The 24,057-nt window shown below is 51.9% G+C and overlaps 11 protein-coding genes across 11 annotated transcripts; 5 read left to right on the top strand and 6 right to left on the bottom strand.

Annotated features, from left to right (window-relative positions):
- Positions 1 to 393: 393 nt before the first annotated feature.
- BO70DRAFT_432766 (putative sterol glucosyltransferase) lies at positions 394 to 3,243 on the bottom strand (the record flags this gene model as incomplete). The annotated part of the gene is made up of 7 exons (XM_025548349.1): positions 394 to 596; positions 676 to 1,250; positions 1,322 to 1,672; positions 1,728 to 2,091; positions 2,153 to 2,310; positions 2,364 to 3,075; positions 3,147 to 3,243. 7 exons carry the CDS (start codon positions 3,241 to 3,243, stop codon positions 394 to 396), a joined length of 2,460 nt encoding a protein of 819 aa, XP_025395243.1.
- Positions 3,244 to 3,931: 688 nt separating this feature from the next.
- On the bottom strand, positions 3,932 to 5,804 carry BO70DRAFT_323286 (uncharacterized protein). Its single transcript, XM_025540583.1, has 2 exons — positions 5,270 to 5,804; positions 3,932 to 5,177 (listed from the first exon to the last, which is right to left on the bottom strand). The coding sequence occupies exons 1-2, from the start codon at positions 5,575 to 5,577 to the stop codon at positions 4,037 to 4,039; spliced, it is 1,449 nt and encodes a 482-aa protein (XP_025395244.1). The 5' UTR covers positions 5,578 to 5,804; the 3' UTR covers positions 3,932 to 4,036.
- A 155-nt stretch (positions 5,805 to 5,959) lies between these two features.
- Positions 5,960 to 6,985, top strand: BO70DRAFT_366107 (uncharacterized protein). Its single transcript, XM_025544247.1, has 2 exons — positions 5,960 to 6,177; positions 6,230 to 6,985. Exon 2 carries the CDS (start codon positions 6,397 to 6,399, stop codon positions 6,730 to 6,732), a length of 336 nt encoding a protein of 111 aa, XP_025395245.1. The 5' UTR covers positions 5,960 to 6,177; positions 6,230 to 6,396; the 3' UTR covers positions 6,733 to 6,985.
- Positions 6,986 to 7,297: 312 nt separating this feature from the next.
- On the top strand, positions 7,298 to 10,747 carry BO70DRAFT_323288 (putative ubiquitin-protein ligase (Asi3)). The gene is made up of 2 exons (XM_025540584.1): positions 7,298 to 7,972; positions 8,029 to 10,747. Exons 1-2 carry the CDS (start codon positions 7,532 to 7,534, stop codon positions 10,486 to 10,488), a joined length of 2,901 nt encoding a protein of 966 aa, XP_025395246.1. The 5' UTR covers positions 7,298 to 7,531; the 3' UTR covers positions 10,489 to 10,747.
- A 521-nt stretch (positions 10,748 to 11,268) lies between these two features.
- On the top strand, positions 11,269 to 11,890 carry BO70DRAFT_400355 (uncharacterized protein; the record flags this gene model as incomplete). Its single annotated transcript, XM_025546919.1, has 2 exons — positions 11,269 to 11,584; positions 11,664 to 11,890. The coding sequence occupies 2 exons, from the start codon at positions 11,269 to 11,271 to the stop codon at positions 11,888 to 11,890; spliced, it is 543 nt and encodes a 180-aa protein (XP_025395247.1).
- Positions 11,891 to 12,729: 839 nt separating this feature from the next.
- On the bottom strand, positions 12,730 to 13,892 carry BO70DRAFT_366109 (CFEM domain-containing protein). Its single transcript, XM_025544248.1, has 3 exons — positions 13,716 to 13,892; positions 13,516 to 13,654; positions 12,730 to 13,458 (listed from the first exon to the last, which is right to left on the bottom strand). The coding sequence occupies exons 1-3, from the start codon at positions 13,794 to 13,796 to the stop codon at positions 12,923 to 12,925; spliced, it is 756 nt and encodes a 251-aa protein (XP_025395248.1). The 5' UTR covers positions 13,797 to 13,892; the 3' UTR covers positions 12,730 to 12,922.
- Positions 13,893 to 15,124: 1,232 nt separating this feature from the next.
- BO70DRAFT_366110 (putative DNA polymerase delta subunit 4) lies at positions 15,125 to 16,235 on the bottom strand. Its single transcript, XM_025544249.1, has 3 exons — positions 15,637 to 16,235; positions 15,486 to 15,553; positions 15,125 to 15,400 (listed from the first exon to the last, which is right to left on the bottom strand). Exons 1-3 carry the CDS (start codon positions 16,016 to 16,018, stop codon positions 15,257 to 15,259), a joined length of 594 nt encoding a protein of 197 aa, XP_025395249.1. The 5' UTR covers positions 16,019 to 16,235; the 3' UTR covers positions 15,125 to 15,256.
- A 2,230-nt stretch (positions 16,236 to 18,465) lies between these two features.
- On the top strand, positions 18,466 to 19,794 carry BO70DRAFT_300633 (arrestin C-terminal domain-containing protein; the record flags this gene model as incomplete). The annotated part of the gene is made up of 3 exons (XM_025539676.1): positions 18,466 to 18,543; positions 18,606 to 19,490; positions 19,552 to 19,794. The coding sequence occupies 3 exons, from the start codon at positions 18,466 to 18,468 to the stop codon at positions 19,792 to 19,794; spliced, it is 1,206 nt and encodes a 401-aa protein (XP_025395250.1).
- An 804-nt stretch (positions 19,795 to 20,598) lies between these two features.
- On the bottom strand, positions 20,599 to 20,916 carry BO70DRAFT_300656 (uncharacterized protein; the record flags this gene model as incomplete). Its single annotated transcript, XM_025539678.1, has 2 exons — positions 20,599 to 20,781; positions 20,875 to 20,916. 2 exons carry the CDS (start codon positions 20,914 to 20,916, stop codon positions 20,599 to 20,601), a joined length of 225 nt encoding a protein of 74 aa, XP_025395251.1.
- Positions 20,917 to 21,501: 585 nt separating this feature from the next.
- BO70DRAFT_366114 (uncharacterized protein) lies at positions 21,502 to 23,371 on the top strand. The gene is made up of 3 exons (XM_025544250.1): positions 21,502 to 21,658; positions 21,712 to 22,478; positions 22,546 to 23,371. Exons 1-3 carry the CDS (start codon positions 21,543 to 21,545, stop codon positions 22,986 to 22,988), a joined length of 1,326 nt encoding a protein of 441 aa, XP_025395252.1. The 5' UTR covers positions 21,502 to 21,542; the 3' UTR covers positions 22,989 to 23,371.
- A 43-nt stretch (positions 23,372 to 23,414) lies between these two features.
- Positions 23,415 to 23,986, bottom strand: BO70DRAFT_366116 (elongin C). Its single transcript, XM_025544251.1, has 2 exons — positions 23,827 to 23,986; positions 23,415 to 23,750 (listed from the first exon to the last, which is right to left on the bottom strand). Exons 1-2 carry the CDS (start codon positions 23,951 to 23,953, stop codon positions 23,563 to 23,565), a joined length of 315 nt encoding a protein of 104 aa, XP_025395253.1. The 5' UTR covers positions 23,954 to 23,986; the 3' UTR covers positions 23,415 to 23,562.
- Positions 23,987 to 24,057: the final 71 nt, after the last annotated feature.

The following is a 24,057-nucleotide window of genomic DNA, read 5'->3' on the forward strand; positions in this document are numbered from 1 at the left end:
ATGAGTGGTGGAGATATGGCAGCACGGATGACTTGGGGAAGGGTAGCATGCCGAGGCGCTCGTGGTTGCGATTGGAGGGCCGAGCACTTGACAGGCGACTGAAGAAATGAGAGTTAATCTAATCCTGCAGGGGCAACGGCGCAGGCCGGACCTTTGCGGGAAAGGATGGACGCTAAAGGGGGCCTGAGTGATGAGGGATGGGCGCTGCTCCGGCGCTGACTTCCCCTCCCGGCTCGGTCCCGCCGCCACTAGTAGTATGGACTCCTGCATGTCTTCTGATGCCTCTCTGGGGTCCAGGCACCATTTCAGGTGAGTGGTATGCTTCTGACAGCTCCTAGGCGAACAGTATTCTCGCCTGTAGGTTGTCCTCGTTTCAGTCAAGCTCAAGTCAAGTTAGACATCCAAGCGATGCATCAGAACATCAAATCTCTGCAATAAATCACGTTCCTCTTCGTCTGTCAATCGTATTCTCCTTGTCATCTGGTAGCCTTCCCTGAGCCGTGCATTGACAACGGCCTTTCTAGTCTTCGATCTGACAGCTGATTCGATAGTATTTGTGATTCCGTGGAAAGGGTACGCCACTAGGCCAATTCCAGCTGTGCATTAGGCGATGGTCAGCCAAACGCTTGTCTTTAACAGATGCAACATTGCTGCAATACAGAAATGATGACCTACCGGAAGGAAGCTTAGTTGCCAATCCAAGAGTCCCTTTCGCAAATCCTTTGACTGCCCCCATCGCGCCCTCCTCCCTGGCTCCCTTAATGGGCTTGGTGAAGAATCCTGCCAAGCCGTCTGTCATGCCATCCACGAAATTCCGACCCCCCATCGCGGCCCCAGATTTCCAGTCACGGACCGTGCCATAATTCTTGGGCTCCTCCCCATACAATCGGGGAATTTGGCGGAACCCCTCTGCCGCGGCATGGGGAATATCTACCACCACCCCTTTAAAGTATGCTCCGGTAACTTTGCCGAATCCCTTCAGCGACGCCCCGGCCATGTTCCCTGCTGTGCCAAGTCGATTGCTGGAGTCAGACACTGTTGACGCTGGACTGGGGAGGAGTGGCAGGCTATCTCTGGAAGACTCCCCGGCAGGCTGTGGGGTGCGACCACGTCTATATTCCTGGTATGGTTTGTAAATCATCTCACCGGTTGCTTTCAGCATACTTGATCCTGTACTGGTAGAAGCGGACAGAACACCGGTTATGGGGTCCCAACGACGGTTCTGGATATAGATAGGATTTATGTCATGACTGAGCCGGGTCTCAAGTTAACAGAGCTGTAGCATTCCATCACGGGACCTCGAAAGGACGATGATACTCACCATCGGAGATTTTTCGCGTCCAATTTGTCATTGTTTATCAGAATCTGGACAGCTGTCCTGGAGAGATTAAGGCTGTGCCCGGACTTCTTGTATTTCCATACAGCCGGTTGACTTTGAATCAAAGGGCAGCGCATTCTGTGTGATGGTAAATGGCGATGAAAGGAGTGGACGGCTGCGGACACGCCGGTTTCGTATTGCATCTTGAATGCAATATCATGTGCCGATCTTGTAGCTTCGGGAGTTAGACAGAACAAAATAGCTTCGGCCAGGTTTTGGGCATTTAGAGAGGCATGTGGAATAGGCAAGGGCCCTGCGCCAGCTCCCGCTATCATATTACCCCAGAATTGCTGACTATGAGGCCAATGTCAGCACAATATGGCACAATGATTACCGTCAGAACACCCACTCTCCAAAGAATGGTACTACTGTGGTGGCTTTGCCGTTCGCAAGGCCACATGCTGTTGTTCCAGCACCGCCATGATGGACGACTGCAGCGACACGTTGAAAGAGCCATTCGTGTGGGCATTCATCGATGTAATGTATCTCAGCACTGGAGTCTCGACCTAGTCGGCTCCACCCTCGTGAGATGATGGCACGGACACCCGCCCTCGCAACTGCTTCTTCAAGAATGTTCGTCAGCCTTTGAGGGTTGTCGATAACAATGCTGCCAAAGCCGATGTATATGGGAGGGGGTCCGGATTCCAAGAAGCAATGTAGTCCCGGTGGAGGTTCGTATGCTGGTGGCTCCCGGAAAAAGAATCCACAAATATCTACCCCGTTTATCAGTTCTGTGTTTACACGCCCACGACCATGGTAAATTGGAATACTAACCGATGTGTGCTGGCCAGTCCCGTGGCTTCGGGACCAGAGCCGGTGACCAGCAGTAAGTGAACGGAACCTTTAAAGTCTCCGCCAAGCTGGGTCCCTCCGTCGTTGGAATGGCCTCCAAGTCGATCGATGCCCGCCACCGATTAATCACGTCCCCCAGCCTACAACATCCCGGTAAGCATCAAGGAGTCACTCATGGAAATATTATGCATACCCCTGCCATGTGAGCCACTCCACAACACCATATGAGACCCAATTAGCGGTCCTGATATTCATAGTCGATGAACGCAGATTGGCAAGTGGGTGGGGAAACGCCCTTGTACTGGTCCACGGCATCGTAAACATCAGGTGGACGGGAATACTCAGTGCTTGGGCGCAGTGAATGTGAGCGAAACTCGGAGGGTTGGCAATAATAGCATCCGCAACAAATGGGACATTGGTGGCCGGGTCGTCTTCAATACACGACTTCCAACATCCGTCAAGCATCTCCGCCACCATCGCCCGCTTCTTCTGCACTTCCCCAGCTCGCAAGCTCTTCATTTGTGGTATCAAGCCCGGGTTCTTGACCATGAATGCCATCAGCTCCGTGGGGTCCCCGCCGATTGGAAAGAATTCTAGTCCAGACTGACTGACAAATTCTTCAAAGACATTGTGTGTGGCTAGCCGAACCCGATGCCCATACTTTTGCAGCTCATTCCCCAGCGCGATGAAAGGTTGTACATCTCCCCGACTACCCACGATTTGTATCACAATATTGAGGTGAATATCCCACTCCCCTGGCGCCTCCGGTACAGGCGTCTCCTGTATTGCTCTTTCTTCGGCATAATTCGGGGGTGGGTTTTGGATGTCTTCTTGTTGTAGCTCGATGACCCGGGCCAATGTTCTTGCGAATCTAGAATCGAGATCGACGTCAACGCGACCATTGGCTTTCCTAAACGTCAGCCTTATCGTCAAAGCATATCATGTTACTGTGTCGCTTTCCAATGAGAGAGCGTACCATGCACATCTGCCGACGCATAGAGTGAATACGGTGGAGGTGTTGACTCTTCTGGCGAAACAAGGTTGCCATGATCAGGTCGGGTGGATCGATCCATGTTCTGAGAAGGCAGCAGCACAGCAGAGTGTATTCACATTCGCGGAAGATTTCCAGCGGTCGGATATAAGCCAGGCAACCCACGTTTGGGCAGCCGATTGTCCAAAGGGTCGAAAAGTCGATGCGCCCAAGCTGTACTTCGTACCCGCGTTACCTGCCGGATCTGGCCTAGCGTGTGGGGGGAGATGTTGGGGGGGGGGGGCGGAAACTTAAAATACTTGGTCTGGAAGAGGAAAGAACGCATCCGTGGGTTCGATTGTTGCTGCGGTGTGCTGTCGGTTCCTGCACCGCTCCCGTTCCTACGATCAGTACTACTATCCCAAAAGAAGCTGCACGAAGACTAGGTCCAATATTTTAATCTACTCCTGCGGTGAAACAGATAATTATAGCAGGATGCTGAGTCTCCGGAAGGATAGGCAACATCATTACTCCCGGCAATTATACACCGTATGCTATGTTGTATTTGGCATAGCGGCAAGCCAAATCCGAGAGTGCTTGGGGTGCTTTCTTGAGCATTTTCAATCAATCAATATTTCTCTAGAATTCGTTGTGAGCCCCTTCTAGACATCAATAAAGGCAGGCTTTTATCGCTCGAGCACGATTTCAACCTATCAAGCTCTGACGAATACGCTCTGGATCACTCCATGGGTTTTCGTAAAGTAATATGATATATAGTATTGCTCAAAATCCGTAGAACTAGCGACAAATGCCGACAACTGCCAAGGAAAAAGCGCACACTGATTTAGAAGCTCTGCCGTGGAAACAAAGGTGTACAAGGCCAAGTGGGCAGTATATTAACCAACAGTGGGCAACACTCGTTGGGTAAGGTCATCCTGTGCCCAGCGCTCGATTTGGAAAACAGTATCGCCAACTAGCTGGTCGTATTTGCCAGAATGTGGCAGAAACATAGACTGATGGGCAACGATTTCATCCATGTTGCTCATTTCTATGGGTATCCAAAGAGAATCGTCCCTGTTTTTCCGCGTGTGTGATGGCAAGAGGCAAAATTTGCGATAATAATGTTGGGATTCATGGAAATTGTGGGTAAGGGCTTTTTCTGAATACTCATCAGTAGTGGACTTACACTGGCCATTGTCAGACTCGCTAGAGCATGAAAGGCGCGATGAATCTGTCCGCAACGCCAGGCACTCCCACCCGTGGGCACAGGCCTTGCAAGCTGTATGGGTACAATGTGACCCGGGTATTTGGTATAGATCTGTTGACGTTGACGAATACTGCAGCGGGTCTTTCTCATCTTGTTGCCCGCGAGGGCTGTATGGTGAAACCGATTCTGGGTTATGAACATTCTCATCTTGAACCTTATCAATACCTGGCCTCTCTTCTGACTTCTCGGCTTGAGTGGTAAGATAGCCGGTGCTTGCGGTGTAGTAATTGACGAAGCGAACTCTGCACTCGTGGTTCTCTGCAGCTTCCAACGCCTTTACCTGTTGATATCGTTGAAAAAGCTCGATGTAGTTATTCAAACAGCCTGCAAAGTCATACGAGGAGACAACTCGCTCAAGAATTGATCGCGAGAGGTTGTCGGCGTTTTTGGTAAGGAAATGGATGATTCCATGTATACGACCGCGTTCAATTAAATGCACATCGTTTGTAAAGGGGGGGTCATAGTAAGGATCGTCAATTTGAGAAAGGGGTTCACTGTCCACTTCTGACGACACTTGTTCTTCGTCTGGCTTGGCCTGGGCCATAGGGTCCCTTTTCTGGAATAAGCCACTAATGGATGTCTTAATAATCCTTGGGTGCAGGCCAAGGAAAGGAACGTCGAAGTTAACCAGTCCGAGGATGCGATGTTTACGCCTGCCGGTCGACGATGAACAGGGCCCCGGTAAGAGCGCGACTTCTGCTGCTAGAATCCCCCCAAGGCTATGACCAAGTAGTATCACGTCCAGATCATCCGATTCGTGAGGGGATAGCCTAAGCGCAGTTAGTTTGGATCCGAAATGAACATGCTGTGAAAAGGCAGCCAAGGACAAGGATGATGCGTCGTGGTGCCGGCCGTGACATACCAATTGCTAAAATTATCTCGAGCTATCTTCATCTCGCCTCGAGACTTATACCTCGGATATATCTTGGTATACACAACATGTGTATCGCGCAGAATGCTGGTCAAAAGGCTATGCACATGGGCCGGAAAGTTGTAGAAACTCGCTTCGGATCCATTGAGGCCATGGATATAGACTAGCATCAATCCACGCTTTTTGGCGTCCTGGGGCCGTCTGGGAAGCGGGAATGGCAAGCTGGACGTGGAGTCAAAAAGACCTTGCTGTATGCCATCATCTTTTCCTGGCTTTTGGAGAGGACACTCCGCAGTCATGGCCAGAATTCCGTTGAGAATATGGGTAGTTGCGTTCACTTTGTGGTGCGAGTAAGGAAGAAGTATATGCCCCGCGATAAGTGACTTGTCAGGCAGCCATTCATGGGTAACAACATGAATCGATTCAACATGACTCTTGTCAGCCAAATCCCTGATAAATCAAGCATGGAAGTCCTGGTAGGTAGATAGTAGAGTAATCAACAAGCCATCTTTTTTTGGGTAGTCCCCACCTGCACAGCCCAGGGTGAGAGACGGTCAAAACTCGTGGAGGATTAGAGTTATCAGGCAGGCGGGCAGGCAACCGCATTGATTACATCGCGCCGTAAGTACTGCGTAGGTGTTCCGCAGTTTTACTTCATCGCTACGGAATAACCGACCACTGCGAGTACTTTTTTTTTTCGGCAGAAAATATTTCTGGATCATTATGGGAGCAGCATTCAGGATGCGTATTGGTGCTACACACATACATTTCGGAATTTATATCATCATATTATGACCCAAAGCCCCCCCAAATGCTTTGTTCATTTCCTAGCGATGATAAAATTGAGTAGGATAAAAACAGTTAGGTCCCAAGTGATACCGATCGAAAGAAGCGACAAGGTAACTCTCTATCCCCTAGACCCCGCAGTCCGTTCGTTGATCACCAAGGTAGATCGGGTCTGGAGAGCCTAATCCCACAAGATAAACGGATCCGCAATCCTCTACTCTTTCCTACGCTGGATACTCACACCCCTGGGTTTCATAATAGCCATATATGGGCTTAACGTTGCCGCCTGGGGAGCGATGCTATTTGTCCTGCTATGCAATGCAGCTCCGACAATGTGCCACCCCGACTGCAACAGTCTGAGCTCGTCCCGCAGAGTCTGGATCGAGATCGATTCTCAAGTTCTCGACGCTCTCCTTTGTGTGACTGGCTTTGGTCTGGCACCGTGGCGCATACGGGATGTGTACTTTTGGTTTTTATGGCGGTTAGGACGCTCGGAGCAAACTCGTCATCACGGACTCTATTATCTGGCATATACCCATTGCCAACGGTTCCTACAAGCTCCAGACTTGGGAACTCAGTTACCTGACCAGGAGGACAGGGTGACTGGCACTGGCAGACAGATTTGTGCCACGTTTACTTCCCTCTGGAAAATGGATTTTGTTGTCTGAGGAAATCTGTGGAACACAATTTTCCAGGTCTGTCGTGCCTTGTGTATGTGGACTATGGATCGATTCAATCGTTTAGATTGGGCAGCCGGTCTCTTTGTGGGCCTGGGTTGCCTTGCTCTCGGGCATGCTGGAATGATTGTGGTGTGGGAAAAAAGGAGACTGACAAAGGCTGGTCTTATACTAAGAAGAGAAGATTTTATTTGAACTTTTTTTTTTGCAAAAGCGCCGAAGATTGCGGACATCTTTAACCGTCTAATTTGTGCAGGCATGAAGCATGGTCATGATATACTACTTTTTAGTCGAACGGACGGGGTAGATAATGGGGGAGAAACAGAAACCGCGGCAAAGGGCAAAGGCCGGGGCAAGTAGTTCTAACTACTACTGTAGTTACTAGTGGTACCAAAGCACGTGTGCATGCCTGGGAGGATTCCCGATGGGGCTAGCGTCGGATGTCGGAGGGCGGCCGGCGGGTTGGGGATGCGGATGGCCGATTGCTGATGCCGTCGCGGATGATGGATGGCACGCTTGATCCCCCCCTCCCCCGTACTTTACTACCCAACGGCCGCGCTCCGTTGTATGGGGACTCCCTGTCCAGCTCAAGAGGGAACAATGATCCCGTCCATGCTCTTTTCTCTCCCCTGATTCTTCTGGACCGTCCAGTGACGTTCTTTCCTCCTCCCGCCACTTCCCCCCCTCTCCGCCCCCTCGCCGCGCCATACTCCTACTCATGCTTATTGGTGACGATTTGCAGTTCGCGCCAGCTCTCTCGATGGTGCTAGCTTTCTCCTCATAGCCAGCCATGTCCATATTCCAATCAGCCACCTCCGCCGTCTCAGCTTCGATATCCGCCGCCCAGTCCCTGAACACTACGACACCGCCGGTCGCCTCTCAGTCCCTGTTGTCCTCCTCATCGAGCGAACTGCTCTCCCTTCCACTCCGTGGCCTGCACCGAGCAGAGGCATTTGCGTTTTCGACCTTGCCTACACAGATCGCTAGAATAGTTGGGTTGCAGGATATGGCGACGCGTTTCTGGGGGACAGCTCCCGGTACCGGGCTGGAAGGTGATGCGGTGGTACTGGCAACGCAGACAGCAGCCGAGGTTGCCAGAGAGGGTGTGGTAGAAGCCGCTGCCCAAGCCGAATCTGGCCTTCATTTCTCCGATATATTGCAAGCGTTTGTGAAATTCAGTGGTTTCTTCTCCTACCTGACGAGTCGGTGGTCTTTGGCATGCTTCACGGTGGTAAGGATTCATGCGTTGGCGGCCCAGTATGGCATCATCCAGGCTAACTTTCAAAGGCTCTCATTCTCAATAGGATTACCATCTATGCTTCCACGCGACGGCACCTCAACTTAAACTGGACCCGGCGGTTGGCTCTACGCATCGTTCCCATTGTCCTATTTATCACACAAATCCACTCTCTTCTTCGAGCTATTCGATGCCAGACCTCCCCGGAGTACTCCCTTATTCGCTACGGCACGCCAGGAAAGGGCTTCATGTTCGATTACTCTGGAGGTGGAGGCTTCCTGTATTCCCTCAGTTCCGCCCTCCTGCCGTGGGAGACAGACGAGCAGTCTTGCAGCGCGGTGCATATGGCACGTCCTGTTAATGCATCAGACATCTCGTACGGCTCTTTCCAGTTGTTATGGCCAGTTTTCATACGCCTTTGCCTTAGTCACTTCGTGGAAACCCTATCTTGCGCGTTACAGGGAAGAGCGGTTGTCACGGAAGCCGGGATGTCTATTTTCGAGCATTCACTAGCATTTGCTGAGGCGGAGTCCACTATCAGCCATTCCCTTGGTCTTGGTATGTTTGGACTATCAAAGCAAGGTGCTGGGAAAGATATTCCTGGAGAGAGTGGACAGGCCACCTTTCAATTACTCAGTCGAGGGCAGGCTCTAGAGCGAATGAATGTGACACCTGAGCTGCTACTGATTGCGATGATATCTTGTTGCAACAGTTTAACATCAAATGCTCTCGACGTCTTTGGCAAACAGAGCCGTTATAGACTTGTGAACACCGCATTTTGGGGCCTCTGTTTCATGTCTGCGATGGCATGGGGCCTGTTCAGCGGTTCGGCAATCGGGAGCGACAATGTTGCTCTCAAGTTTCCGACTGTCTGCATTGTGGGATTTGTTCCTCACCTAGTCATCCTGCTAGGAATCATTGTTTGTGCCATTATTTACGCCCTTGCCTTGGTTATTACGGCATTCTCGCTACCGACAGAAGGTCCAGGAAGTTTGACTCTTCGGGAAAAACTTTCCTTGGCCCATGAGAACATGCAAGGTGCCAACCAAATTCACAGTATTCGCATCAATTGGCACGATGACTTCTACACCACACTGCTTAGAATCGGGTACACCGCCTTGACGGCAGCTAGCGAGGCAGTGTTTCTCAATGAGGGCAGGGGGGTGGTTGCACGGAGAATGACCTGGTTGGAGCAGGATAGACTGACGGAATTCGAGTCGCTCCGGCGCAAGCCATCGTCCTGGCAACGCCACGGCGAACGCTCCGAAGATGTACAGTTTGTCAATGAAGAGTTGATGGACTTTGATATTCCCGAGGCGTCTCCGGATTGGGAAAGCGGGTATTTGCGGGAGAAGAAGATTGAAAAGCCCAAGAATGGCTCGAAGTCCGTTCGAACCCACACAGATCCGGGCGGCGTTGGTGCATTCAGAGGTGTTGTTCGATGCTACCACGGATTTGCTTTCTTTCGCGGCATATTTTACCTCGTGCTCAAGTGGACCGCCTACGGACTTAACGGAATATTAGGCCGGATTGGTGTCAAAGCCCGCCCACAGTGGTTGAAAGCCATGATAGGGTCTGACAGGGAGACATCGCAGGGGAAGGGGAAGATTAACGGCTCGGGGCCATTAGACTTTTGGATACTCACCGACGAGGGAGTTCTGGAGCTCCCGGATAACCATGAATTCGATGTAGAGAAGGAGATGAGAAAGAGGGAACGCATTCAAGCGTCTCAGTGGGAGGAGTCGGATGAACGTCGGCTCGACGACAAGCTCTACGGTTGGTGGAAAGCTGGTGGCTCGTGGGGGGAGCAAGACCAGAGCACTGATTATGCTCCGCCTGTCGATGACTGGGATACTACGAGCGTTGTTTCCATGTCGACATCAACGGGTGATTCTGAGTGGGAGGGCTATGAATCAGACGGCCGTCGGACTCCCACTCAAAAAGATCCTTTCCCCGGACGTTTCTCCCGGGAAAGCACTCCCGTTCACGAGTCCCTAGTCGATATTGGCTCCTTTGCGCGCCTTCTGGACCCTCGCGATCAAGAGAGCAGACAAGAAGCACGAATCTTGGCCGCGCATCTTGCAGCTGGCCGAGACGGCCGAATACTGACTCGCCGTCAGTTCCAACAGCAAGTTGAACGCGAGAGGGCACAGGTTCTCCTCACATCACGGCTAGCACGGCTTGACAAGAAGAGTAGAGGTGACGAAAAGCGGAAACCTACTGCGGAAGCCGAATCCGAGATCCTCGAGAAGCTGATTCTCTCGCGAAGATCCGAAATGTCTGGCGCCGCCGGAGACGAACAGACGTGGGAATCCGGTGCCTCCGGTCTTGGGCCCAGTGGACCGCCTTGTGTCATCTGTCAAACCAGCCCACGGTCTATCATCACTTGGCCTTGCCGGTGTCTGTGCATCTGTGAAGACTGCCGTGTCAGTCTGGCGATGAATAACTTTGGAAGCTGTGTCACGTGTCGTCAAGAGGTTGGAGGGTTTGTACGGTTATGGGTCCCATAGGCCATCTTCACTTGTTGTGTTCTCCACTTTACTTTCTTCCTTTCTCACGTTGCTTCTTCTCAAATTCTTTTACTTTTTCCTACTGCCATGGTGGGATGTTCATTGTGGTTAGCATCCTTGGCATAATGTCAATAAGCGGGACTAGATAGAGTGCATGCACTCTTCATTATATGACAGTATATTGTATAGTTGGTTGTTTGATGATGTCCTGTAAGGGAATCCAGCATTGTTACCCTAATAAATCCATACAATACGAAAGAGCTTACTTCCAAAACTGACATGCAACCATCTATATCTGCTGTAAATGGGTGCCCTCTTGACTCCCTTCTACCGTGAATGTTCTGCGTGCATATTCCGCCCACTACCGCAGGGAGACAGTCCATCATGGTAGCCTAGTAGTAGGCATGAGGCTTCTGGTGACCGTAAAGCCGCCACTAAGCCGTATTAACTACCCATTCTTCGGCGTACAAGACCAGGAAGCTGAAACCAGCACTTTCTCCCACCCGCCCACTTCTACTCTACCATATATATATCGCAACCCTTCTCTCTTCATCATCAATGCAACCCCTCCACCACAAATACTCTACTCTCCTGCCTCTCCTAGTCTTTCAAACCAAAAACCCAGATTCACAATCTATCTGAAAAAAAAAAAGTACGTTGTCCCAACGCATCCCAGCCACAACCAACGCGCTGAAACATTCCAACTAAGATCCGAACTGAATAGGAATAACCTTCACAGCAGTAGCAACCAGCACCCCATCAACGAAATTCCCACCAGTCATGGCGTTTTACGAATCCTCCTCATCCGTTTCCTCCTCTTCTCATAGCACCAAGAGCAAGAGCGAAAGTGACCCCTCCCGTCATCAGACCCCCAGAAACAGCTCATCCATGTCCGACACCCAACCCGAAAGCTCCTCTATGGAGTTTAATTTGTACCTGGTCCGTACGGGACCTGGTGACGATGACTTTGTGATTTGGCTAGTTCCTGCTACATCGGATTCCAACACTCACCGGGTTGAGCTGGAAGTCGAGCCGGAAGTCCCTCTCGCAGGAGATGTCACAGTGGGGGGCTGCGTCGCGGCTCCTTCTCAGTGTGGTGAGTGTTTGTATGTGTTTATAGCTGGTTATTCATAGTTGTTGAGTCTGGATCGGCTAACGAGGTGGGTGGGTTGTAGGGGGGGTATCTGACTCTGGCCGTGACTGTGACCGTGACTGTGATCATGAAATGTCGGATATGGATATACCAAGCCAGCCGCATGTCGAGGACCAGGATCCACATCCACTCATCATCACTCAGAATACAGGAGATGATGGGAATGTACCCAGCACTATAGATGACGACAGTGAAGACGACGAGGACGAGAACGAAAATGAGGAGGGGAGGAGAGACGATAGACGATAACGAAAGCACATACTGTATAGATGTGTACTGGGAAAACCGCAATGGACCTTTGGAGGAGGCCATTGACCAGTGAGATGTCGAATCGGTCAAGTACTGTCAGGTAGCTATTCTAGTCTGTGAGTCAGGATGGCAGGTTGATAGAACGCTTGATGTTCATCTTTGGCGATGGCGCTCTCTTCTATATGGCGACAATTGTCTTTCAATTGCTCAGCGTGCTGCTTTTGATTATGGGGAGTTTATAAGAGGTGGAACTCGGTCAGGGCGCATGGGTGTTTAACCTGCTGGTAATGGTTTCTCAGCGCTGGGCTTCATTTTGCGTCCGCTCTTGGTTTCTTAGTTGATCTCGCGACGCTGGTCGTCACTTTTATGACTAATGACATGATACCTCCTTTAGAGCGATATTTGCTGCATAGACATCGTTCATCACTCCAGGGACTAGTACACAACCTTCCTAGATTGCAGGGTGCTTTCTTGCATGGGAATAGGTATTCAATAGAAATAGGGAAGGAGCGGTGAAAGATTTACATACACATGGCATACTAGGTACTACAGTGTTAGGGAGTAGTGATTCCACTCACACTTTATGCCTCAGGCTGGGTGCGGCGTGCACCTTCCTATAAACCCCCCCCCCCCCTTCTGCTGTCCCTCTTCTTCTCCCTGCACGATCATTACCCACCTCAAGCAAAAGGCTTCCCCTATGATCCCACACCTGGCATATTCCAGCCCATCATCAGAATCCAATATCAAAGAAGAACTAATTTTGTTTGTTTTGGAGATTTAGATAGTCGAAAAGACACAAAAGACCAAAACCAAAAGATACATCAAAGTCTGTATGCGCCCAGTATCCAAGATGAGTAAGTATTAGTTGGAGAGAGTGCAACAGCAAAGGAAGAAAGAAAGGTAGTAAGGAACCAAGCCCGGAAAACAACACAAATTACAGGTAGGTACTTTCTATACACCTTCCATCTCTTCAGACGAAGCAGGATCAACTAGAGTAGATCTCGAATCCCTTTCATACTCCAGGTCCGGGATCTATAGCATGCACAATGCTACTATAGCCACGATGGCAGCACCAATCATACCCACCTTGACAGTCGATGCGGAGCCGGTTGCAAGGGGGGCCGTGGGGCTTGTTCGAGACGTGGATGATCCGGAGCTTGTTGGACTGCGAGCTCCTGAAGATGATCCGTGAGGGCTGGATCCGGTTGGAGATCCTGAAGATGGTGCCCTCGAAGATGAAGGTGTGCCTGAGGAGGAGACGGTTGGCAGGGTGACTGATCCTGAGCTAGCCGGAGACGGAGAAGAGTACGTGGATGAAGATGAAGACGAGGTTGAGGCCGAGGATGAGGACGAGGATGCGGATGATGCGGATGTGGATGAAGATGAGGAGGAGGATGTAGATAATACTGAAGCTGAGGTCGTTGAAGGCGCCACACCGGTTTCAGAGGCAGAAGAACTCTTGGACCCAGTCAAAGAATGTGCTGTAGTCTCCGGACTACCGCCGACTGGAGGGATCGAGATAGGGTGGCCGACAACGGAGCATTGGTGAACGACCTCGGAAGATACGGCTAGTTGGCAGTTAGAAGGTCTTCCAGGATGAGAAAGATGAATAGCATGACACTCACTAGACTGCTCAGCAACATTGCATGCACGTTGCACGCAAGGAGTGATTGTTGTGACAAGCTCAGGCTTCTGGCAGTGGCAGGCAAAGTCCATCAATTGTGAGCATCCATCGGACTGAAAGGCGGTGATGAAGCAGTTCAGCTGCAGAAAAGAAGGGTGTCAGTCGTGGGCTTGTCGGGTATTTGGCAGGCAGAGTACCTACCGAGCATGCGGGGACATTCGGAATCTGCGCATTAGCAAAGGTGCTTGCAAGTAAGATGGCAAGGGCATGGCTGAGCTGCATCTTCGAGACGGTTGAGGTTTCTTTTTGTCAGAAGTGGACGGGACTGTGGGTAGCAGACTCGATAGCCGAAACGAAGGTAGGAATATTCGGGGTTGTAACGAACGGTGGCTGCTCAACAAATAGGTCCGACGCAGGTCCCAGGGGACAGATGCGATTTCTTATAAGCTTTGGGGGCCACCGTTTCACCAGATCGAGGACGACAGCATCACATGCATCGGATCGTCAAAGTAATGTTCTAGCGAGCTTGGGGCTGGACTTGGAAACATTTGGATTTCCTGCACAGAGACGTAAGATTCGAGCAGGAATGCAACCGTATGAGGTACATGGGCACAAATCACTCGTCAGTAGGGCAAATAGCTTTGGGGTCTGTCCCACAATGGCGACGATCTATTCCACTCCCATCTGGTGTGCTGCATCATTCTTGGAATAACGGCATCAAGACGGACAATAAACCCGGATGGCCAAGCGGTCGTGTGGGACGAGCAGAACCCAACGGTTTGAGGTACCACATAGATGCCTGCCTACGCCATGTAACAGCCGAGGTCGCACCTTTTGGATAGCCTTGAAGGGGCATCAAACTCTCAGTCTAATAATCCGCGTCATCGACGTAGGACGAAGTCGCCAAAGGCAGAAACCTAGCTAATGGGATCACAGGGTGGGGATCAGGAATAGGCCCCTGGCATCCCGGGGCAACATCACGCTGTCACGCAGCAGGTATATCGAACCAAATTAAACACCGACAGAGTTCGCGCCTACACCCGCCTCCACAAGACGGTCGAGGGAGGGCTTCATCCGACTGTGGGTTTGCGGGGTAATTCTATGCGTCGGCATAATAGCATCTTTTACAATGCCTTGACAGTTCTACATCAAGGCAACAACAGTGTCTGCAACCCGGGATGGACCATCGGTGGGACAAGAGAGTTGGTCCAAGTTCCTGGGGACATTGGATGGAGGCAGCTTGTCGTACTAGTTTGACCAAAGAAAGCTCAAAGGATACGCCCTCGGAGGCCAGACGCCTGCGGGCCCTTTGCACGGACTTTTTGGCCCTGTTCGTGGTGCACATAGTGTGACAACCTGGTGCTGTCGTAGAAACGGTGTGATCAGCATCGGCTCCACGGGGGTCATAGGAAGAATCACATTCCATGAATGACAGGAGGTCCAGCAGTAGCTTACCTGTCGCAAGCAATACACATGTTTGCACTTCCTTCGTATATACCTTCTACCCGCCATCATCTTAAATCTGCTCGTAAGATGTTGGTCGAACCTTGAACTTGGCGGATGACCAGCAAGGCCGAAATCAAGTACAAGGCAAAATTTGAACAAAACCAGGGCATGTCATTCCAAGTCATAGAAATCCAAAGGGTATGTGCAGCATTCGCCCAAGCACCGGTCCAACCAACCAACCATACTCCGTCCGTTCCATGGACTGTTTATAAACAGAGTCACTTCCGGGTCCAAACTCAAGACAACAGTTCATCAACGTATGCTCTCTGTTTGATGTCCTCATCCTGCTTTAACAGGACTGCAAGTACCTCCATCGGGGGACTGAGGCCAAGCATGTTGGCACGTCTCCATCGCTTGAGTCGCGCGATCCCAATACACGGCTACACAGGCGGTCAGACATCAGCCCAACACAAGGAAAACGTAATAAACCACAAAGGTTGAATGTGAACGGAGAGGGTAACATACCCCGTATTGGCTAGAGAGGTCAAAATGTCGCAGGATCTTCTCATGCAGTGTAAGGTCGCCTTGGTGAACTGCGCGGGCCGATGGATACGATCAGCTTTCTCACCTCGATTTAACCAGGGCGGTTTCCGGGCCAGTACGGAGTAGTTCTCACCTCGAGGTGCTAGTCTCTTTGTTTCCTCCTTGTTCCAGTACTGCTGCAACTGCCGTTGAGTGGTGCTTTTAGCTTTCTCATCCTCCTCCGAAAACGGCTGTTGGGTCTCCGTCCGGGCCTGCTCTCTCACGGCAATTTCTGCGACATGCGGTTGCGAAGGCTCGATGGGAGTAGCAGGTGCCTGTTCTGGTTCCGACACATCTTGAATGGATAGCTTCTCAGGTGGGAAAGCATCGATCGACTCAAGGTCCTTTGCCTTCTGGGATCGTGTTGACGGGGTGGCCGATGGTTTGGTGACTCTCGACTGGGAACCGAAGGACAGGGTCGACTGGTTGGCACGGGTAGCGGCAGGATTGCCTCCGCGACGACGAGCGGGGGCCATTTTACAAGCTGGTCTCGGGAGTGGTTTTTATCCAATGGTCTGATCGGTCGAGTCGAAGATTGGGCATACAGATGACAGTTGAGATGGAGGTTGAGGTTGAGGATCTGGTTCTGGTTCTGGTTCTGGACCGCCGTGTGGGGGGGGGGGAAGATGTCATCATGCTTGTCGCACATGGCAACCGCCGCCGACCACCGGTACGAACTGTACTTAGTAGTCCAAAGCCTACTTTGTATATATATATCTCTAACAGTAGGGGCTCCACGAACCAAGAGTTGTATTTATAGTAGTACCTGATCCTAAAGCAATCTTCCAAGAGATTACATTCTTGATACCTCCACTATGCAGCAGATACGGAGTACAATCCGAGATCCACTCCCACTACCCGAGACTACATCTGTCACGGTACAAAGCAGTCAGTCTGTGGGGAAAGTCATACGTACGGTACCCCTTCTCCCACCTGGCAAACTCCCACTCTTCGTCTGGATAACCGATGTGTTTCTGGTTTGTGACCTGTGCTACCGCCAACTCCCCTAACATACCGTACGGTGTACGGAGTACCGAGACGATCATCCGACAAGCCTCATTAAGTACTTATTCGCCACATCCGCCTCCGGGCGATCGCGACCAGGACGAGAACCAGGGGAGAGGCGCTTGACCCCTGCTTGTCTCGGTTCCTCGATTCCATCGAAGTCACCTGGTCTCCGACGACAGGCCCCATCGAGAACAAGATAATAATGCGGTGAATGATCGCATGTGGGATCTTTGAGATGAAGCAAAGTGGACATGCTTAGCAGTTGGTGGTGGTTATAGTACTAGCGACCTGTCGTATTTTGGGAGATGTTGTCAAAGGCAAATCAGAGCTCCCAGAGCTCGCGAAACGAATTCTACCGGTACAATTCTACTGTACAGAACAACCCTTCACCGCGCGAGGCCTCCAGTCTCTCCGTCCAAGCTACCGGTTTGCAGCTGCAGCGGACTTGCATGGGGATAACCTGGATATTCTCCAGGCATACATACCTGGGTAGGTAGCTGGACGGAAGGTCTTCCTTGTTCCTTCGACAGACTAGGGTACAGTCTAGACTCGAGACGCTGTTTGAAGTATTATCAGATGTCGCCCTACTATGTGAGTTTCTTCAGCCCGATCCGCAGGCTGGAAAGGTGGAAGATTTGACTTAAAACCCCCGACCGACCCAGGCTTGCAAGCAGGATGCATGGGATACTATTGTTCCCCACAGTGCGCAAAGGGATAAGAGGCGTTGAAGATAAGGGAATAAGGGACTTGATCTGCAGCTGCTGGCCACTATCCATGCAGTTGACCGCCTTTTCCAAGGGATGGCCATCTGGATTCTGGACAGCGGCACCTGGGAGATTCACGTACAGGCCCATCCTGGGAGTCCAGCATGCGCTGGGACGAGGACTGACTCGGTCCACGGAACGAGGAAGCGACGGCACACATGGTGACCCTGGCCAAGCGCTCGGCAGGTATATTAACGATCACCATTTGATGCCCGCGCCGATTAAAGCGGCAAGGCTGTCAGTCTTTTCTTGCAGGATGGATGCCTGCGTGGTGCCACCCCCTCATAATAGTGGAGATCGGCCGATGTAAGGCAGTAGGGATGAGATAGTACGTCGGAAGTACGGAGTAGGATGTATCGTAGAGATACGAATGACGCCGAGGAAGGGGACAGTGAGAAGAAGAAGAACGAGAAGACGGAGCATCCTTTGTAAGAATCCATCACCTCCCATAGCTAGCCATCTAGCTACGTAGGTAGGTAAGTATGGAAGTATCTATCTACCTAGGAGGGAGCAGCTCGTATTAAATGCGGCGCCGATCGCTGACGACAGCGCTGGACTGGAGGGAGGGCCGGGCCAGGCCAGCCACAGGTTTAAGTGGTTTAAGTAGCCTGTTCCGTGGCTGCCGCTGGGACTTGCTTAGCCGCCGCAGGTGTTCCCCATCAGTGATCACGGATCACACCTCTCGCCGTCTCCCCTCCCCACATCGGCGCTTGTAAACAACTCTCGCTTGCTTACTTGCATTCTACCTGCCTGCTTTGGCCTGCTTCGCGAATATTGTACCTGACTCGCCTCACTTCCGTTTCACTCTTTTGCCCTTTCTCCCCTTCCCTCTCTTCCCACCCCCCCTCCCCCCCTCCCCTTTCGCGCCCTCGACAATCCCGCCGCAATCGCCTTGTCTCGCCCACAGTTCCCGCTCCGAATTACGAGTCCTTGTCCTTTCATAGCAACCAGCCAGGCCGTTGCCGCACCTGCGCCCCCACAACTCCCTGGGCGCGGCGTGTTCGAGGGCGACCGGTCGGCGGACTCGGCTTCTCTATGAGCTTTCCACGGAACCCTTGGTCGTCGAGGTCGCACACTCTTCGCAGCATCCCCGGAGCGCATCCCTCTGAACCGGCGCGTGCCCATGGTGGTGCGGTAGCAGCACTCTCAGCATGGCCGCCTTCGTGCGAGTATCGGGCCCGCCGAATGGCAATTTTCTGATCGGGTACCCCGGTATATCTGCGACAATGGTGAGTGCCGGCTGTCCGGTCTCTTTCTGTTTGGGTAAACAATGGTCGCTGATCAGCAAAAGCCACGTATCGAAGGTAAAGTCGAGGTCAGGCCTAGTGTCGGCATCACAGCCCCCGTGAACGTGTCCCTCGTCACCATATCCCTCCATCGTCGCGAGACAATACACCCGTCCGCCGATTCGGTCACCAAGAAACACCTCGCGCCTCCCCGGAAAGAAATCACGGATATTGTGGGCAAGGAGATGCTCCTTTTCCGCTGCCCGGCCGGTCGCGAATATGAAGAGGTCATCTCAATGGACCTGCCTTTCGTCCTGTTCATTCCGTTCGGGCGAGGCGGCCACGATGCCTCGAGGAGGGTCCCTCCGGCCAGTCTACAACTTCCGAGTCGCACGGCGGAGACATATTACGAGATAGTGGTCATGGTGCAGCAAGGACATTCGGATCAGAGGAAATATACATTCCCCGTCCCCATGTCTCGGTATGACACGCTGTCTACCTTCGGAATGTACAATCGCCCCGAATCAGCGGAACGAGTGACGGATCATCTGGTCACGTTGGGGATATCCTTACCCCGATGGTCCTACGGTCCTCTCGACCCCGTGAGCGTCTACGTCAAGCTTTCACCGAATCCTGACTGGATTGGTAAAGCCAGGAAGGTCACTATCAGCAAGATCACCATTGGAATTGACGAAGAAATTATTTACAACCACGAGGGCGATGAGCCGCAACGGAAAGTGAGAACATTAACGAAGAGAACAGATCCGATTGGTGTAAAGCTACCTCCGTCAGGCTTCTTGACGAACTTGGGATTGGTGTTTCCCGCCAAAGATATGCGAGACTCGAAAGGCGTTCTTCCCAGAAATGAAACGGCCTTTCCGTCATACGCCCTGAGCGGGTTTACGACTACTGCGAGTCTTTATAAAATCGAGTATTACTTAACAGTAAAGGTATTACTTCCCTTTTCAGGGACCATTGCACCTCAGAACCCCTACTAAATCGCTGGTATAGGCACATTTGACGTCCGCGAGAGATATCATCATTCGACAACCGATCGTTGTCTGTCCACTCGATCACGCGGGTTGCAAGGAAGAGATGGAGGCCATTGAACAGGCTGCTCGCGAAGCGGTTCATGTGAATCCAGACAACCCAATGTTACCCCTTCCTTCCATCGTGCGGCCTGGTGACCCCCACGCCCTCCGTCACCTCGGCGTGGCCATTGTCGGCAATCAGAAGAAACCTCTAATAGACTGAGCCGCAAGTGTCTGCACGAATGCAGAAATTCATCATCTTCACACTGAGTGAAAATCAGGCTCGCCCAGCTGCGGGGTGTCTGTCCCATCTTCCAGCGCCGGCCCCTAGCCATGGCCAGATACGCGTGGCTATAGCCAAACCACGCCGTTCAACCCCCATTGACTCGGCGTGCTTTCTGTGGACGCGGGCAGCGTCATTATGTCTTACGAATGCATGGGCCACGGAGTTTCTTGTTGCATGATGATTTTTCACGGTAGCCATTTCAGTTCCTTGTTTGTTGGCCAGGGCAAAATAGGGTGTTCTGGTGGGCTTTACTTCGCATCTAGGGAGGGGGCCGGGATTTGGGTGCAGTCTGCTTGCGTTCCCATCCATTTTCTAGTTGTGTTTTTTTCTCAATATAATATGTAACACCTACTTATTGGGGCTTGATTTGGGATGCCAAGGATTGTGAGAGAGGTGCCATTTGGTGGTTTTGCAACAGTGACAGGCCGAGCAGATAGCTGTTCTGGTCAGACATGTCTCTTGTATCACAGGGTGCAGGGGCATATATAGCGGTGCTGTTGTCTTGAATCAGGATAAAATCCAACAGAATAGAACAGGAGATAGTCAATATTCTGGTTTCTAATAAACTAGGTAAGAGTAGGTTCGTGAATCTCTACTATTGGGTTCGAATATCGTCTAGGAGTATATGTGAAAACAGTTAAATTTCTATAGACACGGAAAAAAAAAAAGCTCACTAAATGACAAGTCTGCTCGAGCCATGAATCTGTAATCTGTTTCTTAATTCCCAAGTCCATCAACAGTTCACTTCCCAATCTCCAAGAACTCCATAGCTATACTCAACATATCCGGGTCGAGATTGTGGCGGTTGCGTTCTTTATCCTTCTCAATAGTTGCAAGGCAGTCCTTGAGAATACTCAGAATGGACTGGTACTGTGGAGAAGATGCCCCAAAGGTATTCAGGGCATTGGTGAGATTCACAGAGATCTAAAGAGGCAACCCGTAAGCAAGGATTGTTCCCGGGGGGGGGGGGAGGGGGTTCTGTTGACTATGTCTACATATCAAGATGGGAAGACCTACCTGCATGAGAAGTTCGTTGTAGTCAAACGGCTCTTCGGTCATCTTTGCGTTTTTCTTTGGAAAAGCAGGTACCGTATAGCCCAAAGTGTAATGTTCTGTCTCCGAGGACGAGGGTGGTGAGCAATTGGAGGGGATCGAAGCCAAAGCGCCGCGCTTTGTTGCGCCTTTCCGGCTTCCCCGCGACGAACAAACCACAAGCCTTTGGGCCACAATGCCCGGGGTTTCAGGCTTCAATACTTGGTGGCAATCTTGGGCCAACCAAGATGCGCGTTCACAGGATGCAGTTGTTCAGTTTCAACCGATCTATCGTACCTGATCAAGGACAGCAGTTGTATTGGCGACAATACTCCGAACAGGTCCACCAGGGTCTCCGCGATACGAAACTATGAACAATGTACAATGATACAATCACCGCGGGGATCAATCACAGCATGGGCCTATCGTTCGACAGGCCTTGTTTCATGTTTGGCTGGGGATGCATGTTTGATGTCAGACAGCAGCCAGACTAGTCTTATCGGAGTGGAGATTGATTAATTATCGGCGATCGATCCGCCCGCGGCTTAACTAACTTTCTCTTTCTTCGCCGTTCGTCCTCTCCATCCGTCTCTATCCTTCCATCCACCACCCTTCCAGCGCGTTCAATCGGGTCCTTACCCGCTACAATCGCCATGGCCGACACAGACGAGGCCGCCATCAACCTCCCCGCCCAGGACGCGGGCGCACACATCGAGGTCGACCTCTCGGATGAGACGCAGGACTTTCGCATGCTGAACAGCATTTCCTTGTCAGTGTCACCACAGAATTGGTTGGGTGCTGCGTCACACTGACAAACCGCAGCCTCACAGATGGATCGCAAACCAGTCTCCCGAAACGGGGAGAGAAGGATTTCGAACCGAACCCGACCTTGTTCCAGGCCGACATTCTCTCCGCCTCCCGGCAGGCAATGCACAATGCCCTCTCATACCCCCGTCTCCACCACCCCAAGCACCACGTCACAGGCGTTTACGCCCCCAATGGACCTACGCCTCCGCGATCGGCCCAGACCATCGAGACGACGATATCCGAGGAATCCCAGGCCAAGAAACCCGCCACTACTGAAGTAGGCGTCCCCGCGGAATCATGCGTCTACATATCCGCCCCAAAGGGACAGCTTTTCAAGACAATCGGTCAGGCCGATCGGTGGAATCGCATCTGGCTGCTCCCGGAGGAGGCTCTGTATCTGCTCGAGAGAGGGAGTCTGGATATTCGGTGGCCGTGCTCGGAGGTCGGAGATGGCGACGAGGATGGCACGGAGGATTCAGGGATTCCCATGAGCTTGCAGGCTGCTTACGCGGCTTTCATGGGGCGGAGTGGGCTGACCAGTGAGCGGTTCTCGGTGTATACGGGACTGAGGCGGCTGGGGTATACGATCACTCGTGCGCCCGGGTGGTACAATGAAGAGGAGGGCGCGGATGTCAGCGAATCAGAGCAGACGTCGTTGATGAGGCAGCAGGGTCCTGGTCTGGCAGGGATCTTTGGGCGCTTTCTCCAATGGCTATACAGACCTGATGAGCCTACGACGGCTTTGGGACCTGTTGCCGGTCTTGGGTTTCATCGCAGTTATGGTATGTTGGACTTTGCGATCTGCGCTTCTGGCCGTCATGCTAATCCTTATTTTTTTCTTCTCTCTAGAGGAGATATATCGGAAGCTCTCCATAATCCCGTGGTATGATCCAACCACCGCACCATCTCCGGCTCCGCGTACAACACCGCCCTACCGTGTTGTGTTCCACATCTACAAACCATCCACACCCTTCAAGAAGTCCGCGCCGCCGGTCCCGGACTTCAGAATTGCCGTCGTGAACGCGCGCACTCATACCACCTTTCCGCTACTGTCTCAACTCGGAGCATTGCTCGAAAGCACTCCTTTGGACCCACCCACAGAGAGGATGAGCCGGCAACTATACATGCGGTTACGCCACGGGTACCGGAACGTGATTCTAGCCGTCGTGGACGAGGGCGTTGTGAGCTATCTCCGAATCGCGGATTCGGCATTTGGCAAGGAACAGATCTACAAGGAGAAGAACGTGAGAGGGAACAAAGGACCGCCCCGGCCGCGGCCCAAGGGGCGCTGAGAGCACCGAGCACGAAGGGCTGCATTGCACAACCTGCTCGACGTATGCTACCCGGATACCCGATGAAGCACAAGAGCATGTTTCCCCTGGAATGGAATAGATAAAAGACCCGCATGTCCACGGAGGATCGGACAGGGGCCGGGTAGAGGGGGTCATAACCAATCTGCCATCATCTTTAGAACATCCGTCCATGGATGTGAGAGGACGGATGTAGATGCTCAAATGGCTGGCCAGCGGCTGGCTGTCTGGTATGCCGAGAAGGCGAATATACCGGGCGGAAGGACAGGGACATTATCCAGGATATGTCTATCGGCTTGTTCCAGATCTATACCCGACCTCCGCACCATATAGCCATCCTAGTAGATTTCCATAAACGAGATCGAATCCATACCCATACCACCAAACTCCATTATAATACATACATCCATCGTAACCGCATCATCAGTCGTAAAAAGGGCAAACAAAAAAAGCCGTCTAGATCCCACTAAAGCCACAATCAGCATCCATATCCATCGTTATCCAATCTGAAACAATCGAGGCACCCACAAGAACCCCCAAGCGCCCGCACTAAGCACTAAGTATCCAAATAATCCGCCGCCATCAGCAACTCCAAACATAACTCCGGCGGAATATCCATATCTGGCACGTGGGCCTGGTGCTTATTCTTCTCGTTGTAGCAGAAGTACTCGCACACTTTCTCGAGGACGACCCCGCTGATGTTTTCGAGGACGCAGCGGCCGCTGATCGCTTCGGAGAATCGGCCTGTGGCAAAAGAAGTTAAGGTGAGTATTTTGCGTGGTGTTATTCGGTGTTGATCGCGAGCGACCGACAGACTTACTCGAGGGATCCAGCATGCGTCGTATCGTGCCCGAGACACAGGCGGTGCTGCGGGGGATGACGAACTCGAACCCGTCGCCCGAGACGAGCGTCACGTAGTCTGGCTGTGAGGATTTTGAGGAAGACATGGTCGGTGGGTGTGGAGGTCGGGGGAGTTGGGGGGACGCGGGGCGAAGAAGGAAAGATTCGAGACGCGGCGGCGCGGCGATGATGTCCGTTGTCCGTTCATGGT

Source organism: Aspergillus heteromorphus (genome assembly GCF_003184545.1).
Source record: "Aspergillus heteromorphus CBS 117.55 chromosome Unknown BO70scaffold_36, whole genome shotgun sequence".
Lineage (NCBI taxonomy): Eukaryota > Fungi > Ascomycota > Eurotiomycetes > Eurotiales > Aspergillaceae > Aspergillus > Aspergillus heteromorphus.